A 21,121-nucleotide genomic window follows, 5' to 3' on the forward strand; every position below is an offset into this window, starting at 1 on the left:
ATTTTATAATATGTCACTATAATGTGTTATTATAAAAAGATGCCGTGGTGGGAAATCATTTGCAAACGTTGTACAACAAAAGGTCTTTTAGAAAACGTACACAAAGGATTAGAACATTTTGAAATATGAATGAAAACAGATCCTATATTTATTATATTTAGTGCAATAGACTACACAGAACCCCTGCAGATTACAATAAAACAAAATGCTGTTTTGAGTTTAGGAGAGCGGTGCGCATGTTTCAGCTTTTCCCTGATGCGAAGTGGTTTTGATAAGATGAAACTGTTTCTTGTCATTAAATGTTAAATGTATTGACTCCCTGCCGCACGGCCATATGTTAATGTTTACTTAAGGGAACAACAGCACGATGTTGAAAAAAGTTCTACCAAAGATTGTTTATGGACAGTGGTGGAGTGGAGTGGAGTGGGGTGGAGTGGGGTGGTGCAAACAGCTTTAAGCCCTCAAACAAAATCGTATTTGACAACTTTGAAATGTGAGCGAGCAAAGCGCAGAGCAAAGCGAAAGAGCTGCTGGAATAGTGCATAGAATAAACATGATTCATCAGGATGACATCTCTTCTTTATCTGTCTGTTATTTTAAGATGTGGTGTACTTTTTTTTCTCTTTTGGTGCTTTGTTTTTGCATGATCACAAATAAAATGCACACGAACTTAGTGCAGAGGTGCGATTGTAGACAATACAGTGTAGTGTATTTAATATTTAAAGCACTGCTGTGCAGATAGAATGTGTAAAATCTAATAATGTAAAAACTGCAACAAATATTTTTGCACTGAGGCTTTTCAGATAATAGACGACCCTCCCCCCCCCAATCTGGCTTTTAATCACTGTGAACCTTTGTTCAGCGTTATTGAGACTTGTCGCCATATTCAGAGTCCTATGTGGTCTCACACTTGCTAATTTATGTGTTGCACCTCCAACATTAGCTGGCAACTGTGCATATGTGTGTGCACATTGCATTTTAAGCCCTCTATACAGCCTTTTGAGAATGTCTGCATTGCCAGCTCAGGACATCTATCGTGGCTGTTTGTAAGCTCTTCTTCTGGTTGATTTACAAGAAAGTAATGTGCAGCTACACACAGGCTTCCTTGGTGTGTGATGAGAGGGTGAATGCCATTTTGCTGTGAAAATAAGAAGAGAGGGGAGCATTTAAGTGCTTCTAATGTGGGTTAAAGCTTTAATCAAAGCCATGTGGGGTCAGAGAAGGGAAATGAGAGTGGCAATAAAATGTAATAGAGTTTACATTTTACAGGAGAGGCAGTTTTGACTCCAGCTTTGTAATACACCAGAGTTGTGTTTAGAAGTCAGCACTCTACCCAGAACCAAAGAGGAGATCAAAGCTTTGATGTCATTTAAAGTTTTTCATTCTGACGGGGCTTGTTAAAAAACCACAGGATTAATCCTGTCATCCAAATCAGTCGTAAAGGGCGAAGAAAGAAAGAGTTACATGTGAAAGATTCTGTAAACAAAGTCCTTGAAATTCCTTTTAGAGGCTCCACGTCACTGCTGTATGTGTGTAAAAGTGCTTATGACTGACCATCCAAAGTGTGAGAATAAAAATAACCTAAGGATAGTCCAAATATGCGGTGCTTGAGTAGGAATGGAGTGACTCGGCAGAGTGGTATGTCCGGGAAAGCTACGGGTTAATTTAAGACTAGGAGCAAAACCTGGTGCCAATTAGAAGCATTGAGCGCCACATGTGGACTAGACCGAACTATCCACAGAAGGGGCAAAGGGGTCTGAATTCGTGCGCAATGGAGGCTAGTTGCATGAGTGCGCAGTTGCTTACGGTTTTTACTGGCAATTGCTGATCCTGCAGTTACTGATATGATGGATATTTTCTTAAAGAGATGATCAAACAGTATCCACAAGTCTGAAGGACGCTCTGATGCTCTGAGAGGCCCCCATTAAAACGTGGATGTTTTACATTTTTACCTTTAAGGATTGCAACATGGCAGGAATCTCTCTCATATTTTCACTTTTTGTCACAACTCTGTTCTTCACGGGGAGTGTATCGGACATCTGCCGAGGACCGCGCTGCTTTTCTGGTCACGACTGGAGCAGACCGTGCGTGGGAGCGCAGTGCCAAGGGCGCACGGACACATCCGCGTCCCGACGGCAGTTTGACCACTCTGCACAATCCAGGCAAGGACAAACCTATCCGACTTACCAACACGACGCTCATTTCCGTCAGCACAAAGCACAGAGCGCGCCCTTAGCACCCTACACCGTCATCCAGCCTCAGCACGGAGGCTTTACGCAGGCGGCAGGTACGGATGGCACCAGGAGGACGAACCCGAGGACCATCACGGCGGAGGTGTTCCACCCTGGCTGCGCCGGGGGCACCTGTCCGACGACTGTCTCTCATCGCCCCACGAGTGATGACAGCGCAACGCGGGAGTGCAAAGGGATTGGATGTAAACTGCCCTCCCGGATGCGCCAGAGGAACGGTAAGCTTTGCGTTGGAGACGGCTGCAGCACGCAAGGAGACGACGGGAGAGGAAGCTCGTCACCTGTTCATGTGACGGACAGAGCGGCACAATTTCTGGACGAGTTCCCAGACCTTGGGTCGCAACGTGGAGCATGGATTCAGCTGACATGTGACATGAAACCAGGTGGGTATCAGTTTGCAAGCGATTGGTCAGAAAATTCAAAGAGAAATAAACTAAAAATGATAATCACTTCAGTTGCTATGTAACAGGTTTCTTTGTTTACTACAGGGAACAATGACGTTCCCTCAGAGGATGCTCTAGTCCTGCAGTTGCAGCTGTCTAAGAGTCAGGAAAGGTTCGTCGAGGCCCTCAAAGGCCAACAAAACGAGGTCAAGGAGCTACAGAGGCTGCTCAGTGAGCAGCAAGGAACGTTGGTCAACCAGCAGAGAGAAATACTTGACCAGCAGAGGAGGATGTATGAGCAGATGGAGCAAGTAAGGCTGCTGTGACTGATAATGAGGGAGATATCAGTAGTCCCATAGTAGTAGATAGCCCCATAGTCTTGGGGCAGTATTTAAGTGTTTTTTTAAGTGCATAGAAAGCACCTAATCCACTGAAATTATATTCTTTTTCTCAACTCCCTGAAACAGATCAGTTTCATTATGAATCAGATAAGGACAACATTTCCTAGCAAAGTGAAGAAATAAGACAATTCCAAAGTGTTATACAAGTAGTTCTCTCTTCCTCCAGGTAAAAGCTCAGTACAACATACTGATGGACAGCATCAAACAAACATCTTTCCAGAACCTCCAGGGGGAGCTGGACAGTCGCATGGAAACCTTGAGTGGGCAGGTTAGAGCTCACCAAGCACAGCAGGCTCTCTCTTTGCACAAAGTGGACATGGAGGCCACTGTGATGGAGGTGAGCCTTAAGCTAAATTATAAATATGTTTACAGTAGTGATGAGATGTAAGAGATCTAACTGTCATATAAAGCATAAATTGCACTATAGCAGAATCTTAAATAAGCAAATCTGAGTGTACTTCTATTCATACCTGACAATTTTGGGCTTGTTAAGCTGCTGTAGCCTGCATAAACTTGTGGCTGCCTTTGCAAGCCACTTTGCAACCCATATCAATCTCACCTTCCTGTTTTTATGCTTAAAATATCACTTGTTGTCACTGAATATAAAAAAATAAAATAAAATATTACAGTTTTTTTTGTCAATTTTTAACTTTAACATCAACATATTTCTTTAACTGGAGTGCATTATGTGAACATTATGTCAAGTATTCTAATATCAAAATATTATATTTGATTCTAAGTATCATTGTGTTCAATGCCATTAGGTGGGTCGGCCCCTTTTGACCTGTGGCAGTTGTGGGCCTGATGAGTACTGTGGCTACAGCAGTGGCCGTCCTCGCTGTGAGAAGTGCACCGTCTGTCCTGCTGGATTCTTCCTGGTCGCCCAGTGTTCAGTACACGCAGACAGGATCTGCCAGGTTAGCATGTGTTAGCGTGTCTTTTAACCACATACAGCAAAGCGGTGACAAATCAGCTTGACAAAAATGTAACATAAGATCAGATCAGTTAGGCCACCAAGCGAAGCTTAGTCTGGAATCCCTGTGCAACAGCTGCTGAAAGTTTATCTAAATCAGACAAAATCAACTGATGGCTATGCTGATGTTTTTTTTGTGCATCCACATTGGCAAATTTCATACAGAGTGGGCTAGTTAAGCTGCTTTAGCCTGGCTAAAGTTGCTGCTGCCACTAAAAGCCACTTTGCAAACCATATCAACCCCAGGTCCTTTTTATACTTAAAATGTCCTATCTTATCATGCCATATCTGTTGTCACTTGTATCTGAATATAAACGATGGCAGCTGGAAATGCAAGTCTTCTTTTGACTGAAGTTTAGTTTATTCATTTAGAACTTTATGCACTTGCGGAAACAAGTGTTATATTGTAGGGTTTATGAGCCTTAAAATAAAAGGTTTATCACAAGGTTTGTCAAAGCAAAGGAAAACATTTTTTACCAGTGGACCATATTAGAAGCAGTAGGCCTTTTGGTTCAGTACTTTTTCAGTGCTCGCCTGGAGTTGTTGCAGTATCTGCATGCTACTTTGCAACCCATCTCTTGATCCTACCTTCCAAACTGAAAGTTTCCATTTGTTTGTTACAGGACAGAGATGAATGTCTTGAAATAGCTGATCTGTGCGGAGGTCAACAGAAGTGTCTCAACACTCCAGGTGCTTTGAATTGTTTTAAACATTTGAATATTTTTGTTATGTCAGTGCTTCTTGATTTGCTGCACAACTTATGTATTATTTATTTTTCATAAATAGTGCGTTCAATAGTTTGGTCAAACATTATATCCATGTCTGAGAAGAATTGTTTGTTCTTTTCTTAATTTGTGCTTACCAGGTGGATTCAGATGCCAGGACATGAGAGAGGGAGAAGCACACACAGGAATGTGTGGCCGCGGCTACTTCTTCAACTCTGAGATGGATGAGTGTCAAGCCTGCAATGAGTGTGATGGAGACACGGTGGTCTCTCCTTGCACTTTTACCACAGACACTGTCTGCTCTGGCCATACTGCCGGCCACAGTGCCCTCTCTCAGTCCTGGTCTGGAGATGTGACTCTGCAGGGGGAAAAAGGACACATGCTGGCTCAAGCCTTCCTCGGTGTGCAGCTTCACATACAGGGAAGAGGCGATGATCTGGTGTCCACTGAGAGTGGGCAGCTGGGTCTGAGACAGCATGGTCTCATATGGCTGGATGAGAATCTCTCAGTGACCCATGGTTGCCGCAGCTTCATCCAAGTGTGTCTGCGCATGAACAACACAGCCGGCTCTGAAGGTCGTGACCTCAGTGGGGTTCGTGTGGAGCAGCAGGAGGGTAGATCGCTCCAAGGTGTTAGCATCAGTGGGGTAGCAGAGGTCGCCCCAGGTCACATCATATCTCTCTTCCTCCGGAGTGCCACCCACCACTGTAACCAAAGCGCTGAAGGTCTGCAGCTGTTCGAATCCTCCGTTGCCCCACTCAGCCTCCTCTGGCTCTCTCATGACACCGGTGCGGTTGCCATGACAGCACAGGCAATGGTCTCTGCACATTACCACACAAACTATCGCCCAGTCTTCCGTACCACCTCCACCTCTGACCCTTATGTAGTAGGACTTACTCACGATGGTCGCGGGATCCGGTTTGCAGAGAGTGGCACTGTGCGCTTTGTATTCCAGCAGGCATTGTACTCGATGGGCCAGGCATGCGTGAGTGAGGGCTTCCAAATTTTGGCATACCTCAACCATAATGGAACCGGCATGGAGCTGCTCCGTGCCTTTAAACCAGGTGTCCATTACCGAGACACATCAATAGCATTGTCTGGAGCAGCTCAAGTTGTCCCGGGAGACACACTGGGTTTTGAGATTCTCTCTCCTGCGCAGTGCAACGTTCGCTTCTTTGGTGACGAAACGGGTATCAGTATTCTCAGTTTGGTTTGGGTTCCCGCTGCCATTTCTTCATCTCTTTCTGCCTCTGTGGCTAACACCGGCCTTCTCTCTGGAGCAGTTCGTAACAAGCCATTGTTCTTCCACCAGACCAGTCCTCAAGTGACCCAAATGGAGCTGCTGGCGAAGGGATCCGCAGATCAGAGACGAGATTTTGTATTCAGAGAGAGTGGTACAGTTAGTGTTGCTCTGGATCTCAAACTCATTCACTCCTGCAGTTTGGTCAAGGTGACTCTGCTCAGACGAAGTGATTTAGAGGGTTCAGGAGAAGGATCGAGGCCTATCCCTGTTGCCCAGCAGGTATCTGGCCAGATGTCTGAGGGCAGCCAGTGGGCCAGTGTGAGTCTGCGAGCATCCTTCCAGGTTCACAACGGCACTGCGGTTTTCTTTTTACTAGACTGTGTCCGTGGACGAGTAAACCAGATCAGCCATCAAACAGGAAGTGGGGTATCTGCCCTCTGGGTGGCATCATAATGAAAGACAGATACTATGACGTTTCTTCTTATGGTCAAAAATCAAACCGTGAAAGAAACGATTTGACTTTTTGGAGACTTATTCACTTTCCAGAGAGTTACAAAGAAAGATTGACACCAGTTTCATCTGTTTTAACAGAGAAGCATTAACCAGTAGCTTGTTAGCTTAGCCTGACATTGTAAACTAGTGGAAATAGCTTCTAAGATTGTCCACAAGTAATCTGTGAGCACCTTTAAACCTAATACATTTGTTTAATGTAAAAAATAACCAATTAAAAAAATCAACACTTTGTGATTCTTATGCAGTGTTGTGTAGCTAGACTCCCAGTCTTTGTGCTAAGCTAAGCTAACTGACCTTTACTTAACTCGCAGATGTCAGAGCAGTGCCAGTCTTTTTGTTTATTATTATTTTAGGTCAGAGTTAACCGTGCTTTCCAAACCTGAATTTATCTCTTGATTTTTGTTTGAGTTTAAAAGAAAATGTCTTTTAAAAAGTACTAAATGTGGACTGTAGTGTATTTAAATGTAACATTATTCATTAGCTATATTTATATAATATAACTATTAATGTGTCATGATTTCTACATATGATAGCACAAAACAACTGTATTCACGTAATCATTTCTCATCCTCCAGTTAGTTCTTCTTTTTTTAGTTCCAGTTTTTCACATTTCACATTTGTCTGTTTTTTATTTATATAATTCAGTTTACTCTGTTGACGCCAAAGGAGTTTTAGATCCTGCCAGTGACTACAGCATTTTCTGCTGGCACTGATTCTCATTCAGGAGTTTTTCTCAAGAGCATGTGTTTCATGTTAGCTGCCATTTTCTAAATGGCTGAATATCTACTGCATGCTTTGTTTAATGACCACTTTGTGCATATTATGGACTTAAAGTCACTAAGCCTTGTTGAAACTAAATATTTTAAATAATGTAGTGGCTTTTAATCTTAACTGAACTGTAATGAAGTGTATATTTGATGTTTTCTTGTTAATCCAATAAAATCACCTTTGTTGTACTGGATTTTTCTTTATTGCAAACTTTGTTTGGCATGAAGTAAAGTCATTTAAAGTGAGATAAAGTTTGAAAGAAGAACGTTTGGTACCTTTAAAGTAAAACTTTTGATTCTTAATAACAAAGCTTTTTTTTTTAGCACACTTTGGGATTTACTTTTACAACATCACATGCTAATAGCAATAGCTAATGGTAGCTAATTTTAGCCAGCAAAAACTGACACAACACAAACACTGGGACATCGGATTGTTACCTAATTGTTATCTAATCAGCCACTCACATGGCACTAACTCATACATTTAGACCCCTAGACATCCTAGAGATCACAGGAGTGGACCACCACCTCACAACATGGATACTGGACTACCTCACCGACCAACCACAGTATGTGAGTACTCAGGGCTGTGTGTCGGACAGGGTCGTCTGCAGTACGGGGGCCCCACAGGGAACGGTTCTGGCTCCGTTCCTCTTCACCATCTACACTGCAGACTTCTCCCACAACTCCACCCAGTGCTTCTTGCAGAAGTTCTCTGATGACTCTACAATATTTGGCCTCATCACTGATGGGGACAACAGGGAGCACTGACTGGTGGAGCTGGAGCTGGTGGTAGACGTCCGCAGAAACAAACATCCTCCACTCCAACCACTAAACATCCAATGTATTTACATTGATAGCGGATAGCTACAGGTATCTGTAGCTGATTGTGTCTTATTTTAAGTGTGATGAGATATTTTGACTAGAAATTAGACAAATATACTTGGTAAAATTTTGAGTTTTTGCAGTGTATGACTCTGTGGTGGCCTCAGCCATCTTTTATGGTGTGGTCTGCTGGGGTGACAACATCTCTGCTGGGGACAGGAAGAGACTGAACAGGCTGATCCGGAGGGCCAGCTCTGTTCTAGGATCTCCTCCGGACCCAGTGGAGGTGGTGAGTGACAGGAGAAAGATGGCTAAGCTGTCATCCCTGTTGGACAACATCTCTCACCTCATGCAGGAGACTCTGACAGCACTGAGCAGCTCCTTCAGTGGCTGCCTGCGGCACCCACAGTGTGGGACGGAGAGATTTCGCAGGTCTTTCCTTCCAACTGCTGTCAGACTCCACGACATGCTCACTGCAGATGACCACACATGTGCAGACAGACACACACACATCCCATACACAATTGTAACTGTCTCCCTGATGTGCAATACTACCAAGTGCAATTTTTCCTACTATAACAAAGCATCTTATTCTATTTTGTATAGTGCTTTATTCTATTGTATATAGTATTTTATTCTTGTTGTATAGTATGTTATTCTATTTGATCTTATCCTGTTCTATTGTGTTTTTCTTAACGTTTACTGCTCTTAAAGTTTCTGCTGTGACCAAAAAATTTCCCACATGTGGGACTAATAAGGGTTTATCTTATCTTATCTTATCTTATCTTATCTTATCTTATCTTATCTTATCTTATCTTATCTTATCTTATCTTATCCTGAGGGTGTCCTGCATCAGAGTAAGAATGGTTGGTGGTAAGGGGTAACCCCTAACCCTAACCCTAATCCCCCCCCCTAACAAAACATGTCTAGGGTTTACAGAAATAGTTTCAATACAGAGAAAATATCAAGGAAGTTGTAAATCACTGGTGGATATATATTGAACCTTGAAGGAGGTGAGCTAAAGCAGCAAAGGGCCACGCTGGATGACAGTCCTATCAGGTCAAAACAGGAAACTGAGGCTACAGTTTTCCACAGGTCACCAACACTGGACAATGGAAAACTGGAAAACCATTGCCTGGTCTGATGAGTTTCAATTTCTGCTGAAGTATTCAGATGGCAGGGTCAGAATTTTGCGTACACAACATGATAGCAGGGATCCATCCTGCCTTGTATCTATGATGTCTGTGAGTCAGGCTGGTGGTGGTGGAATAGTGTGGGGGATACCACAGTGACCACAGTGTAACTATAGTCAGGTGTTTACAGCATGATAACACATCATGGCACAAAACTCAAAAAAAATCTCAAACTTGTTGTCAGTGACAGTGTATCAAAAACTCAATGCACGTGAGCACCTTTGGAATACGGTGGAATCATCAGTGTGCAGTTGACAGTGTGCAGCAACTGTGTGACGCTATCACGCGAATATGGACAAAACTTTTCAGGAATGTTTCCAGCAACTTGTGGAAATTATGCCACAAAGAAATTCGAGGCACTTCTGCAGGCAAGAAACGGTCCAACCTTTGAACAAAGTGTAACTAATAAACTGTCTTGTGAGTGCATATAGGGCTCTTTATATCCTTGCATGCACTAGTCTTATCAAGAGCTTTACATGCTTCAGTCTGAGATGTGGAGACTGAATGCAAAACATGTTTGCTCTGAGTGGAAGTTGCCAGGTGTTTCCTATTACACATCTAAGAACAGAGGATCTTTATCATGAATTTAGACAGCTGAAATTATATTAGCCGGGTAGTTAACCTCCTAATGGATTTCCTATTCACTTCCACCAATGACCCTCAGTCCCAGAGTGCTGCACTTCTTTGGCGCAACATCAAAAAAGTGCATAACGATCCTGGGCATATGCTCTATAAAATCCGATAGACCGCTTGATGTTATTATTTCGCTCTTTGAAGTCATGACCCTCAGGTTATGTGTGCTATAGATTATTCTTTAAATCAAGACTCACAGGGGATCGGTGTTTTCTTCACCAGAAACGAATAAACCTGAAAAATGAAAAGTTCCTGCACAGCTTCTCTCAAAATCCTAGCTGGGAGGCCAAAGAGAAGACGCAGGCAACCGTAGGCTAACATAACAGAAGGAGAGTATGTCTTGGGACAAATTGAAACCACCCGCAGGTCGATGGGTGACTGACTGGATGAGTTACGGTGGGCTGAAGAAGATAAAGGTCAGGGCACTGCAGTAGACACTGGAGCTGCGTCTAGCTTGGCTACGAACATTAGCACTGTGGATAATAGATTACAGATGGATGATAGAGCAAGCAGGAGTGTGGCAGCTAGGTATGGATGTGTCATTGGCCAGTACATGATTTTGCATGGAGACTTTATTATATAACCATAATTTGTTTTGATATTATCAATTTTCTGGGCTTTCAGAATATGAAAGGACAGGAAATAAATGCCATAACACTAACTAACAACACATTTATTTAGGGACTGCACAAATATGAGCAGAGACAGAAGAGAGTGAGAAAATAAAAACTATAAAGGTTTAATTTTATGGCTAAACTATCAGAAACTTTTAATGTTTTATTTCACTTATAAATGTGACTTTCAGTCTACATCCCACCCACCATCACACTTCCCCTACCACAACAACCAGCACCAGTAATTTCCCAACAGTCCCTCACTGAGAAATGTTGCAATAGGATCGCTTTCCCTTAAAAAAAATACAGTATTTCAAAATGTTTTGCACGTCAAGTTTGTGTCTATACATGCATGCATGGAAAACAAACCTTTGTGCTTTTCTGTGGCGAGTACACAAACCTCAGGCAGACAGATAAATGGCCTGCCAGACGCCGAGCGTAGCACGAGGTGGAAGGTAAAGTGGTCGACATATGGTGCGCAGACTGCAGACGAAGAGGTAGCAAAAATGTGCAGAAAAAGCAGGTGCACTCTAAACTTTACTCTGATACTGAAACAAACTTCACATCAAGAGAGGAAAAAGGAGAGCGATACAGAAAGAAAGAAAGTAAAGTTAGGGGAAGACAAGTGAATAATCGTCCCCTCGCTGTGTCCCTGCATCTGGAAGCACTTCTCACTTGTTTTGAACTTTTTATCCCCACAATCCACTCGCAGTTTCTGTGCTCGGAAGAAGGTCCCGCTGTTTAAAAGGTGTATGCTGTAAAATCCAACTTTTGTGTGATTTTTTACACACCACACACACATAAACTCTTAAATGACCTCCAAATCAGGATAAACGTTAAAGCGCAAATATGGAAAGTGGATCATTAAAGAACTATTTATTAGATTTGTTATAGAAAGCACATTATAATCGGGGGCTAAACATTACCATTAATTTCACTATGATTTCCTCTGATGCCAGTTTCCTGAAAGGAAGCGAATACAAGTGATGCAACACTGCTCTCTGCAGGAAATGAAGAAAATGTCAAACATTTTTGGTGTTACAGTTAAAATTTATTATCACTTCATATTCTGTGTATGCATACCACGTTTAAACTTACATTGCAATAAAGTAATGATTACTTACTCCATGTAATGAACTGTTTGCTAGTTAATTTGCTATATGACAACACAACAACAGTATATTCTGTCACTATTTAATCAGTCAGGTTAAATTATATACCTCAATACAGACACTGTGACAACTATCAAGGGGACTGCACTTCAGGGCTTACAAAACAACATCTCGTTCAATAATACCTGTCCTTCTGTGCGGTGAGTTTAGTTTACTGAATGAAAACAGAAAGAAGTCCAATGTGTGTAAATGTGAGACCAAGGCAACTTGTGACTTGTGACTGAAAAGAAAAACTGTGAAAAGTTAAAAGTCCCATTTAACATTTAGGGACGTGACTACAAAAAACTAGTACTGTATACTTTGAAACATTCAGGCCTTTGGCAATACTGTAACACATGATTAACAGTGCATTCAGATACAAGAGTTCAGATGTGAAGAATCGGCACTTAAGTGGAGGGTGTTGCAGCAGAAAGTAAATTGCATCGCTTTAATATTAAGAAAGGCATCTTTTAGTCAAATAAATAAAGTGACATATCACAGGAAGCTGTATGCTATACATAGCAGCAGCAGCAGCAGCAGCAGCTCCTTAAAGTTTGCAGCTTTCAAATATGCTTGAAATTAAGATGCTGCTTGATGATATTATGATATGGATAAAGACATGAGCTTCACTATGTTCCAGTGCACTTGCTGTATGTAAGTTCTATAATGCAGCTATAATTCAGTCAAATGAATATTCAATGCATCTTAACTATATTGGGCTATAATGGTAAGGAAATTCTACGGTTTTAATGATCTTTGCGACAAAGTGTGTATTTAGAGATTATAATATTGTAATGATTGAGTTGTTTTTGGTCCATGCTGTAAAGAGAACTGACAGAGTGAGAAAGAGAGAAAACGGGATGGATTTAGAGAGTGGATGAGAGACACTGGTAAAGAAGGGAAAGTGTGAGTGTGTTACATTTCACTGTGGTTAACTAAGGAAGGAGCGGGAGAAGAGTGTTTTAGTGCAGGATCTCAATGAGGAGGCGCTTGAAGTCTCCACCGCACTCAGTATCCAGTGCATCTTTCAGGGTTACGTCGTACTTCTCAAGGTACATGTCCTTCACCGTGTCCAGGTCAATCTGTGGGTTGGCGAAATAAAGAGGATGTCACACACTTTTAGGCTACGTTCACACTGCAGGTCTTAATGCTCAATTCCGATTTTTTGATCAAATCTGATTTTTTTGTCTGCTCGTTCACACTACAAATAAAATGCGACAGCAAACGCGCTCTAGTGTGAACGCTCAAAGCGGCCCGCATGCGCAAAAGAAGACTTCACACACAACGCGCTCTGTTTAGACCCAGAGCAAACAGTATTGTTTGACTGATGGCCCTTAATATAAAGACTTCGGACTTCACGTTTCCTAATTTTTGCTTTAAGTTATTTTGTTATTTACATAATAATGTAGATAACCTAATAATTATCCTTATTGCTGTTTTAGAGGAGCGGTGCTTCAAAGGATAGTAGCAGATTTCTGTCAGAATCTGCAGATTATACAGTACAAATAAAATGTTCACGTTTCTCCAACATTGTCTTCCCAACAGTTTCACCGGATGGCCAGGAAGCGTTCGCGATGTCTTATCGGGCGCTTCTCCGGGGCTGATAATTGGCGTCTGTCTAGTGTCAGTGACGTAAAAGACGGATTTAATGCGACTTGACCGTTCAAACAGCAGTCGCTTTCTAAAACATCGGATATGTATCAGATTCAGTACCACATATGAAAGTGACCCAGATCGGATTTGAAAATATCGGATTTGTGCCGTTCACACTGTCATAGCATGATCGGATATGGGTCGCATAGGGTCAAAAAAATCGGATTTGATGCGCTTTCGCCTGCAGTGTGAACGTAGCCTTAGACCATAGGTGTCAAACTCTGGCCCTAATTACATTTGGCCCGCGAAGCCATACCAAATTACTATTAGAGCCGGCCTACTGGTATTATACAGCTAATATATATATTGTTTAGTATTAAGCTTTGCTTGTTCCATATTCAGTTTTTCAGCAAAACTTGTTTGAGTCCATAAGAAGAGATTCATTCTTAAATGTGGAGGAAGATTTTTTTTTCAATAAATATTAATGTTAGCCCGCGACCTTGTTCCAGTTTTGAATTTTGGCCCACTGTGTATTTGAGTTTGACACCCCTGCCTTAGACTCTCAGACCTTATCGAGGCTATACTTACACTTGCACACTAGGCCATACACTCACACACACTGAGACACACACTTGCCTCAGAGCGGCCTACGATGATACGAATCAGTATGTCCTCATCGGTGCCCAGTCCCTTCATGGCAGCGTTAAGGCGCCGAGCAAAATACAGCTGTGGGTTCTTAGCGCACCTTACTAAAAATAACACACAAACACAGAGTTACTGAAAAGCAAAGATATTTCATTGACTTCTGAATGCTTGTGGTCTTGCGTACCGAGAGTAATGTAGCAGTCCTTAAGTGTCCCCGTGGCCTCCGAGTCAATGGTGTCCAAAATGTCTGTTCCTGAAAGCTGCAAGACAGCTGGTTAACATGAGACCTGATAACAACAGTAAGGAGTGACTGAAATGACAAAAGAAGGAATAAATGAGTTAGAACAGCAAAAAAAGAAAACGTGCAACGATTGAATATAGTACATACCGCCTCATAGGCTTTGAACATGGCCTGAAGCTGCAGGTAGTTCCTGTGTGTCAGGATGTAGGTGAAGGTGGACTCGTCTGTGCCAAACCTGCCTTCTCCTGCCTGATGAAAACAAAGAGAAGAAAAAATACAACATTTCTAAGAATATGGATCATCCCTCAAGGTTTTTTAACAACATAAATTGATCTATTTTCTTCCGCGTATCCAATTCTGGATGCAGGGTATCCCGGCTGTCACAGGGCGAGAGGCGTGGTGCACACTGGACAGGTCGCCAGTCTGTCGCAGGGCTAACACATAGAGACAGACAACCATTCGCACTCACATTCACACTTATGGGTAATTTAGAATCACCAGTTAGCCTAACCCCACTAACTGCATGTCTTTGGTTCATGTGAGGAAGCGCTGGATTCAAACACAGGGCTGTCTTGCTGTGAGGAAACAGTGCTAACCACCATGCTAGCATCAACATAAATCCTCGACACTTTCAGTCATCAGTTACGTAAAAGAAATTATGAGACCATGTGTTAATTCGCTCAGATGGGGGACAAGAGTAAGTTGACAGTGTGTATATTAGAATGACTATAAAAGCTATTTATATTATTAGACTCTGTAGAGCCATGTTAGTAGCTGTGTGTAACCCAGTATCACGGCAACGCTTGCATGTAATAAACACAGCGGTCCACCGTGCGTATGTAAGTTGCCGTACGAGCAGAAGGAGAAATTTTAATTCAAGCCAACAAGAAAACAATCGAGGAAAAGTGTTTAAAGAGACATTATTAACACATTTACATGTAAATATATATTAGCCATATAGCTTAATCATTTCTGGTATAGAAGGAGGCTGGAATGTCTTCATACTTTCCTTTTATTACGACTTTTTGGCTTTAAATATATTACCTGCTCGTACTGCAACTTAAGCGTGTAGCTTAACTTATGCTTGTCCATTTCGTGCTTTGGAGAGGCAAAGCAAGACATGCACTGTATTCCTATTGGGAAGATAATTTTAAATATCAATACTATCTAAACCAACGCAGGTATTGGTATTGGATCAATACTAGCGCGATAGGATTGATATTTGTTTCCATAGCCTATAAAACATATAATATTACTGTACACTACTATTCTTATTGTATATATTGTATATCGTATATCTTATTCATCTGTTCCTCTGTCTCTCCTGCTGCTTTGAGCATGTACGTGACAAAATAATTTCCCTTGGGATAAATAAAGCTGTTCTTATTCTCTTATTCTTATTCTTATAACCACATAAGCCTCAAACCATAAAGGGAGGGTGAAAAAGGTCAAGTCTTGATAATGTGACTAACCACTGGTTTTATACTGTCCATGGCTAAATCATGCAGCCTAATGCATTAGCATTGTAAAATTTATTAAGGACATTAGGTTTCCTATTTAATAAGTTATTTAGTCACATTTTTGAAGCATTCCTCTAGAATCTTTACTAAAAAAAGATGCTTCCGTCTGTGGTGGTGGACTGCTCAACCGACAGCTGTAGTCAGCGTCTATTCTTTAAAACACTGCATAAACTCTAACTGAATAATATGTGTGATTCTGTGATGTACATGTGATTCCAGGATTACATGCTTATGCATCTAAATCAGGCATCCGCTTACCGACGTCAAACTACATCAGTGTGATTAAAAGGGCAACCTGTGTTATAGGCTTTGATATGAAAAAAATTCAACACGCACTTCAAACAGAGATGCAGCATCTTGTGCAGCTAAATCCTCGTCCACCTCGTAGCCCTCGTCTCTGCTTGCCTGTAGACAAAGAGATTGGAGGATAGGACAAGAAATTAGGAGGGGTTTAAAATGAAAGATGAGGGACAAGAAATTAATGAGATAACAATGATGTGCTCCAGATTAAGTGGATAAATTGAAAGCCACCGAGCTCTTTGGATTGGCATTGCTGTAGAACTTGAGTCACTTCATGTTTGTCATTTTTTCTGGGGGAAAAGGAAAAGAGAGGGGAAGCAGGAGAGGGCGGGGGGCCTGAAAAAGTTGGAGAGGGAAGCATGCCTAACAATCTAGTGAATGTCTCAGTGGGTGAGTCACAGCATAGAGAACAATTCTTCGAGCTATAACCAAGGACAAAAGCTTCCATTTGTCTGTGAAGCTCAGAGATTCAAGAAACAGTGCAAAAGACAATGCATTTCCTGGTTGGAACCTTTTTTGTACCTGCAGCAGTGAAATTAGGAGGTTCCTCACATCTCCACTGGTATCATCCTCGATATCTGCCTCCAGGTCACGCTCGTTCACTGTAAGGGAAGTGTGCAATGTGAACTTCTATGTCAACAACAGATTTTGTAATGTGATCTAAATGTGGATAAAGTCAGACAGCAGAAAACGTGGAAAACACAAGTCACTACACCCAGATGAAATTATAACATTGGTATTCCGTGCGTTAGCCACACTTTCCAGTATGAAAGGAAAGGAACACCCTGAGATGACTCAGAGGAAACGTTACCCTGGGCATATGCCTCCTTGTAGCTCGAGATGTCCTGTTGGGTGAAAAAAGACAGCATTAAGATGATGTTTCTGTTTTTCTCCCATCTTACAGCATCTGTTTGATCTTCCTCGTGTCACATCTTCTTATGTATTCTGAAGACAGAACGCAGCACTGTTGCCTTTACTTTGTCACCATTGTGATTTAACTGTCAGCTCTAATAAAAACACACTGCGCCAGAACACCGTTTATCCACAGCACCGTCGATCCACGGACCTGATTCGTCGCCGTGCACAAGATCTCGACGAGCACGGCCTCATCCGTGCCCGCCCCCTTCATGGCCTTCCTCAGCTCCTTGGCGAAGTAAAGGTGAGGAGGGTCCAACATAGCCATGACGGCTTTCTCAAAACTTCCTGTTAGTTCCTTCTTCAGGACCTCCTCTAACTCCTGAGGAAACACATAGGTCACATGATTTGCAGTTATTCTGTGTGTGTGTGTGTGTGTAACATCCAGAAAGAGACAGGTACGTACATCATCATATTTTTCAAAGTAGGCCTGTTTGATCTCCACACGCTGAGCTGCAGAGCGATTGGCCAGAATCTGGATAATGGCCTCTTCATCTGTGCCTGGAGAAAATACAGCAGAACAGACCTGAAGGATTGACTTAGCAATTCAAATGACTTTATTATCACAGCAACGTTAGACTATTACTGGGCTGATAACGTCTCACTGACTGAAGTCACCAGGACAGACCTTTTGGTTTCTGTTAAAGGACTTTCAGATGAACATCCTTCTCTTAAACATTGGGATAAAGAGCAGACATAGAAGTGCAGATATACACACACAGCAAAGACGCTGTTCTAAGCACTTGCATCAACTCCTGGGGTGGCTGTAGCTCAGGAGGTCAAGCAGGTCATCTACTGATTAGTGGTTCGATCCCTGGCTCCTCCAGTCGGCGTGCCAAGTATCCTTGGACAAGATACTAACCCCAAGTTGCTCTCTGATGCATCCATTGGAGTAGGAATGTTAGTTAGGAAGCCATAAAAAGCTTAGAAGAAAGTGAATGTGACATGTTGTATAGAGTGCTTTGTGCACTCTGAGAGAGTAGAAAAGTGCTAAATAAGAATCAGACCATTTAACTCTCAACCAGGAAGTCTGGTTTGCTGCGAGACAACAGTGCTAAGCATCGCGTCACTGTGCTGGCTGCTAACACTTAGTACTGAACTCTCCAAGTAGATATTTTATTATCCCTAAATCCGCTTCTGCCACACTTATTAAAATCTGTATTTTCTAGAGAGGGTTTGCTTATTTCAGTTTTAATTAGTCTATCTAGTGTTTTACACATTTGCCTCACACGTAAAGGTTTCCCTGTTTAATCCCAGCAAGAGGCATCTGCTGTTAATATCCAACATGCAGAGCGACCTGCTGGGATGAGCACTTGTGAATAACGGAGCTGCTGAAAACAGCTTTCAGTTTCTTTATTTTCTGTCATATAAATCCTAGTGTTAATGTCATAACAAGTATGGCCAATGTTTCAAATAATGACATGAGAAAATGTGTAAGTAACCCCAGTGAGCCACAAGATCAGCTTTCAGACTGCTTCAAACAATCTTACTTTGGGTCACTGTGATGCCACTGAGAGCAGTTACCTGATGTGGTCATGTGAGGCACACAGCACTGGCTGTCAGCACAGAAGCCCCGCCCACCTGATGTTCAAACCTTCTGCTTTACAAGAGCAAGCCAATCACTAGAGTTGGATTATAAGGAGGGTGGTCATAAAGGATGAGGCTGCACCAATGCTCAATACGAATAGTAATCAATAAAAATTGAATTGTGAATCATCTGAAGCTACTCTACTAGAGTCCTAGAAAAAAGAATAAAAAAAATAGGGATCTGGAAATGACCAAAAGAGGTCGAGTTAAAAAAAGACAACAGTTTGAAGATGTACTCAATCAATGTACCTGAGATATAGTAACACAACCGACTGAAGCTTATGTCCACGCTGTGTGAGAGGCAGGCTTTGAAACCTACACCCACCTATCTTGTGAAAGTACCACTGCATAAAGATCTTTGCAGACTATGACATTTGCCTCTCTGTACCAACACCAGTTCTCAGAGGAGTACGCCTCATACTGTAGTTACATCAAACTTAGCAAGTGTTGAAATTAACTCTCTGCAACACATAAAATGTAATATTGATTTTTCTGAGTGTTTCTCTGTTATTAGTCTGAAAACTTTTAGGCATAAAAAAAACAAATCCCCACTTTTTACAAATGCTTTAATATCAGTTAAGTTAGAGGCTCTATTATGACCTTACTAAACTGCAATAATCATAATCATGATCACACACACAAAGAGAGTCTTCACATGACTACAGCATAACCTAATATACTTCCTGACACAGAAGTTAAAACAATAAACTCGTATGTACTTACCTAAACCTTTACAGGCTTTTCGAATAGCTTTTATATCTGCTGTAACATCAAAGTCCTCACATGGGACTATAGTGGGCTGGAGAACACACAATCGCAGAAAATATTGAATATTCTTAGTAATACATTCAAACAGTTCATTCAAAGCAGCCACAACAGGTAAAGCAAATCAATCAATCAATAAGACTGACTCATAATGTTACATTAGAAAAGTGCCGGCATTTAACTACAACTGTAACCTTGTCCACGTAGATGAAAGGGTGAGGTCGTTGAAAGGGTGAGGTCGTTGAAAGGAGTTAATATGGTGTTACATTCAGGCTCCTGCGGAGAAAAGGGTGCTGCCTGTGTGTGATCGCTGAGTCATGGGGCAGCAGCAGCAGCAGCCTCCTCTCCTCGCCCACCCTTGGTCTAATACAATGCGGCCTTATTGATCTGATCTTACAGAAATGCCTTTTTCCCTGGGCCTGGCATGGCACACTCCCTTGCTCAAGTTAACTGCGCCAGCTCTGTCTGTCTTTACACACCGCAGGCCACACAAACACAACAAAACTGAAGAAAATAATAAAAGTGACGCGGAGGCTGTCTGCGGTACTCAGTGATGCTGTAGCTCAGCGTCTCTGCTGTCAGAGTTTGGATCTTCAATATTCATCCTAACACCAAACTTTTAGGCACTCTTATAATACATTTAAATAACTCAGCTGAGCTTTAGTCATTAGTTATAGATGACCTCTTACCTGCACGTTGCCCATGTCCTCCACGCGCACGACTTCTGGCTATGATCGAGCTGAAGCTGGATGTGGAGCGTCCTGATGTTGTGCTGCTGTGGAGCTGATGCGTCGCGTGTCAAAGAGGACTTGCTGTTCCTGCAGGGACTCAGCCCTGTCCGGTGCTGCAGCGATGACGTCACCGCGGCTCATTGAATTAGCAGGATGAAACAGGGTGCTGCTGCTGGAGGTAACCTCCCGGTTAACCTTCAACTTACCGCAACGGTTCTTTTCCTTTAATTCTTATCATGTATTTAATCTGTAACCTGTAACTCTTTCAGAGTCTGCATTTAACAGTACATCAAGATATTTTAAAAACTTACTAGCTTATAAAGTGTGATACAATATTAAATACTGTCCCGGTACCATTAACATGCTCACACCTCAATGGAAATACAGCTCTTATGATACCAAGTGTATTTTTCTACTCAGGTAAATTTGTTAAATCTTTGATTTTTATGTTTTTTACTTTGATGCCACCTTGTGCGAGTTAATCCATAGAATATAACCCCAGTCCATTTAATAAGCGGACACTGGATTAAATTAAATTCTGTTTTATTTACATAGCACCAAATCACAACAATCGACTCATGGAGCTTTATTTTGTGAGACCCTACAGTTTTAACATTCCTTAAACTGTTTTTTAAGAAGAAGAAACTTCCTGCAGAACCAGGCTCAGGGAGGGGCAGGCACCTGCTGCGACTGGCTGAGAGTGATGGAAAGAAGAGAGGACATCGAAACTCTGTAGAAGAGAGTCAGAGATTAATAATAACTAATTATTAAATGTAGAGTGGCGTGTAAACTCATAGTGAGTAAAAAGAGGTGAGAGAAGGAGAAACACTCATGGGAAGCCACCAGTCAAGGAATATTGCTGCATAACTAAGGGAGGATTCAGGGTCCCCTGATCCGGCCCTGACTATAAGCTTTGTGAAAAAGCAAAGTTTTAAGCCTGATCTTAAAAGTAGAGTGAGTGTCTGTCTCCTGAATCCAAACTGGTGGCTGGTTCCACAGAAGAGGCGCCTGAAAGCTGAAGGCTCTGCCTCCCATTCTACTTTTAAATACTCTGGGAACAACAAGTAAACCTGCAGTTTAGAAACAAACTGCTCTATTGGTCTAAGAGGTGTTTAAGATAAGATAGGACCTGATTATTACAGACCTTTTATTTC

The 21,121-nt window shown here is 42.0% G+C and overlaps 2 protein-coding genes across 2 annotated transcripts; one reads left to right on the top strand and one right to left on the bottom strand.

Annotated features, from left to right (window-relative positions):
• Positions 1-1,742: 1,742 nt before the first annotated feature.
• LOC118453922 (uncharacterized) lies at positions 1,743-7,443 on the top strand. Its single transcript, XM_035906079.2, has 6 exons — positions 1,743-2,632; positions 2,738-2,943; positions 3,200-3,370; positions 3,798-3,950; positions 4,630-4,696; positions 4,872-7,443. Exons 1-6 carry the CDS (start codon positions 1,936-1,938, stop codon positions 6,425-6,427), a joined length of 2,850 nt encoding a protein of 949 aa, XP_035761972.2. The 5' UTR covers positions 1,743-1,935; the 3' UTR covers positions 6,428-7,443.
• Positions 7,444-11,548: 4,105 nt separating this feature from the next.
• Positions 11,549-20,065, bottom strand: LOC102777442 (annexin A13-like). Its single transcript, XM_087831992.1, has 11 exons — positions 19,926-20,065; positions 19,195-19,270; positions 17,291-17,385; positions 17,036-17,206; positions 16,781-16,814; positions 16,492-16,571; positions 16,006-16,074; positions 14,297-14,398; positions 14,093-14,168; positions 13,900-14,012; positions 11,549-12,752 (listed from the first exon to the last, which is right to left on the bottom strand). The coding sequence occupies exons 1-11, from the start codon at positions 19,938-19,940 to the stop codon at positions 12,633-12,635; spliced, it is 951 nt and encodes a 316-aa protein (XP_087688118.1). The 5' UTR covers positions 19,941-20,065; the 3' UTR covers positions 11,549-12,632.
• Positions 20,066-21,121: the final 1,056 nt, after the last annotated feature.

The sequence above is a fragment of the Neolamprologus brichardi genome, chromosome 18 (genome assembly GCF_056152115.1).
Source record: "Neolamprologus brichardi isolate AB-2024 chromosome 18, ASM5615211v1, whole genome shotgun sequence".
NCBI classification, from domain to species: domain Eukaryota; kingdom Metazoa; phylum Chordata; class Actinopteri; order Cichliformes; family Cichlidae; genus Neolamprologus; species Neolamprologus brichardi.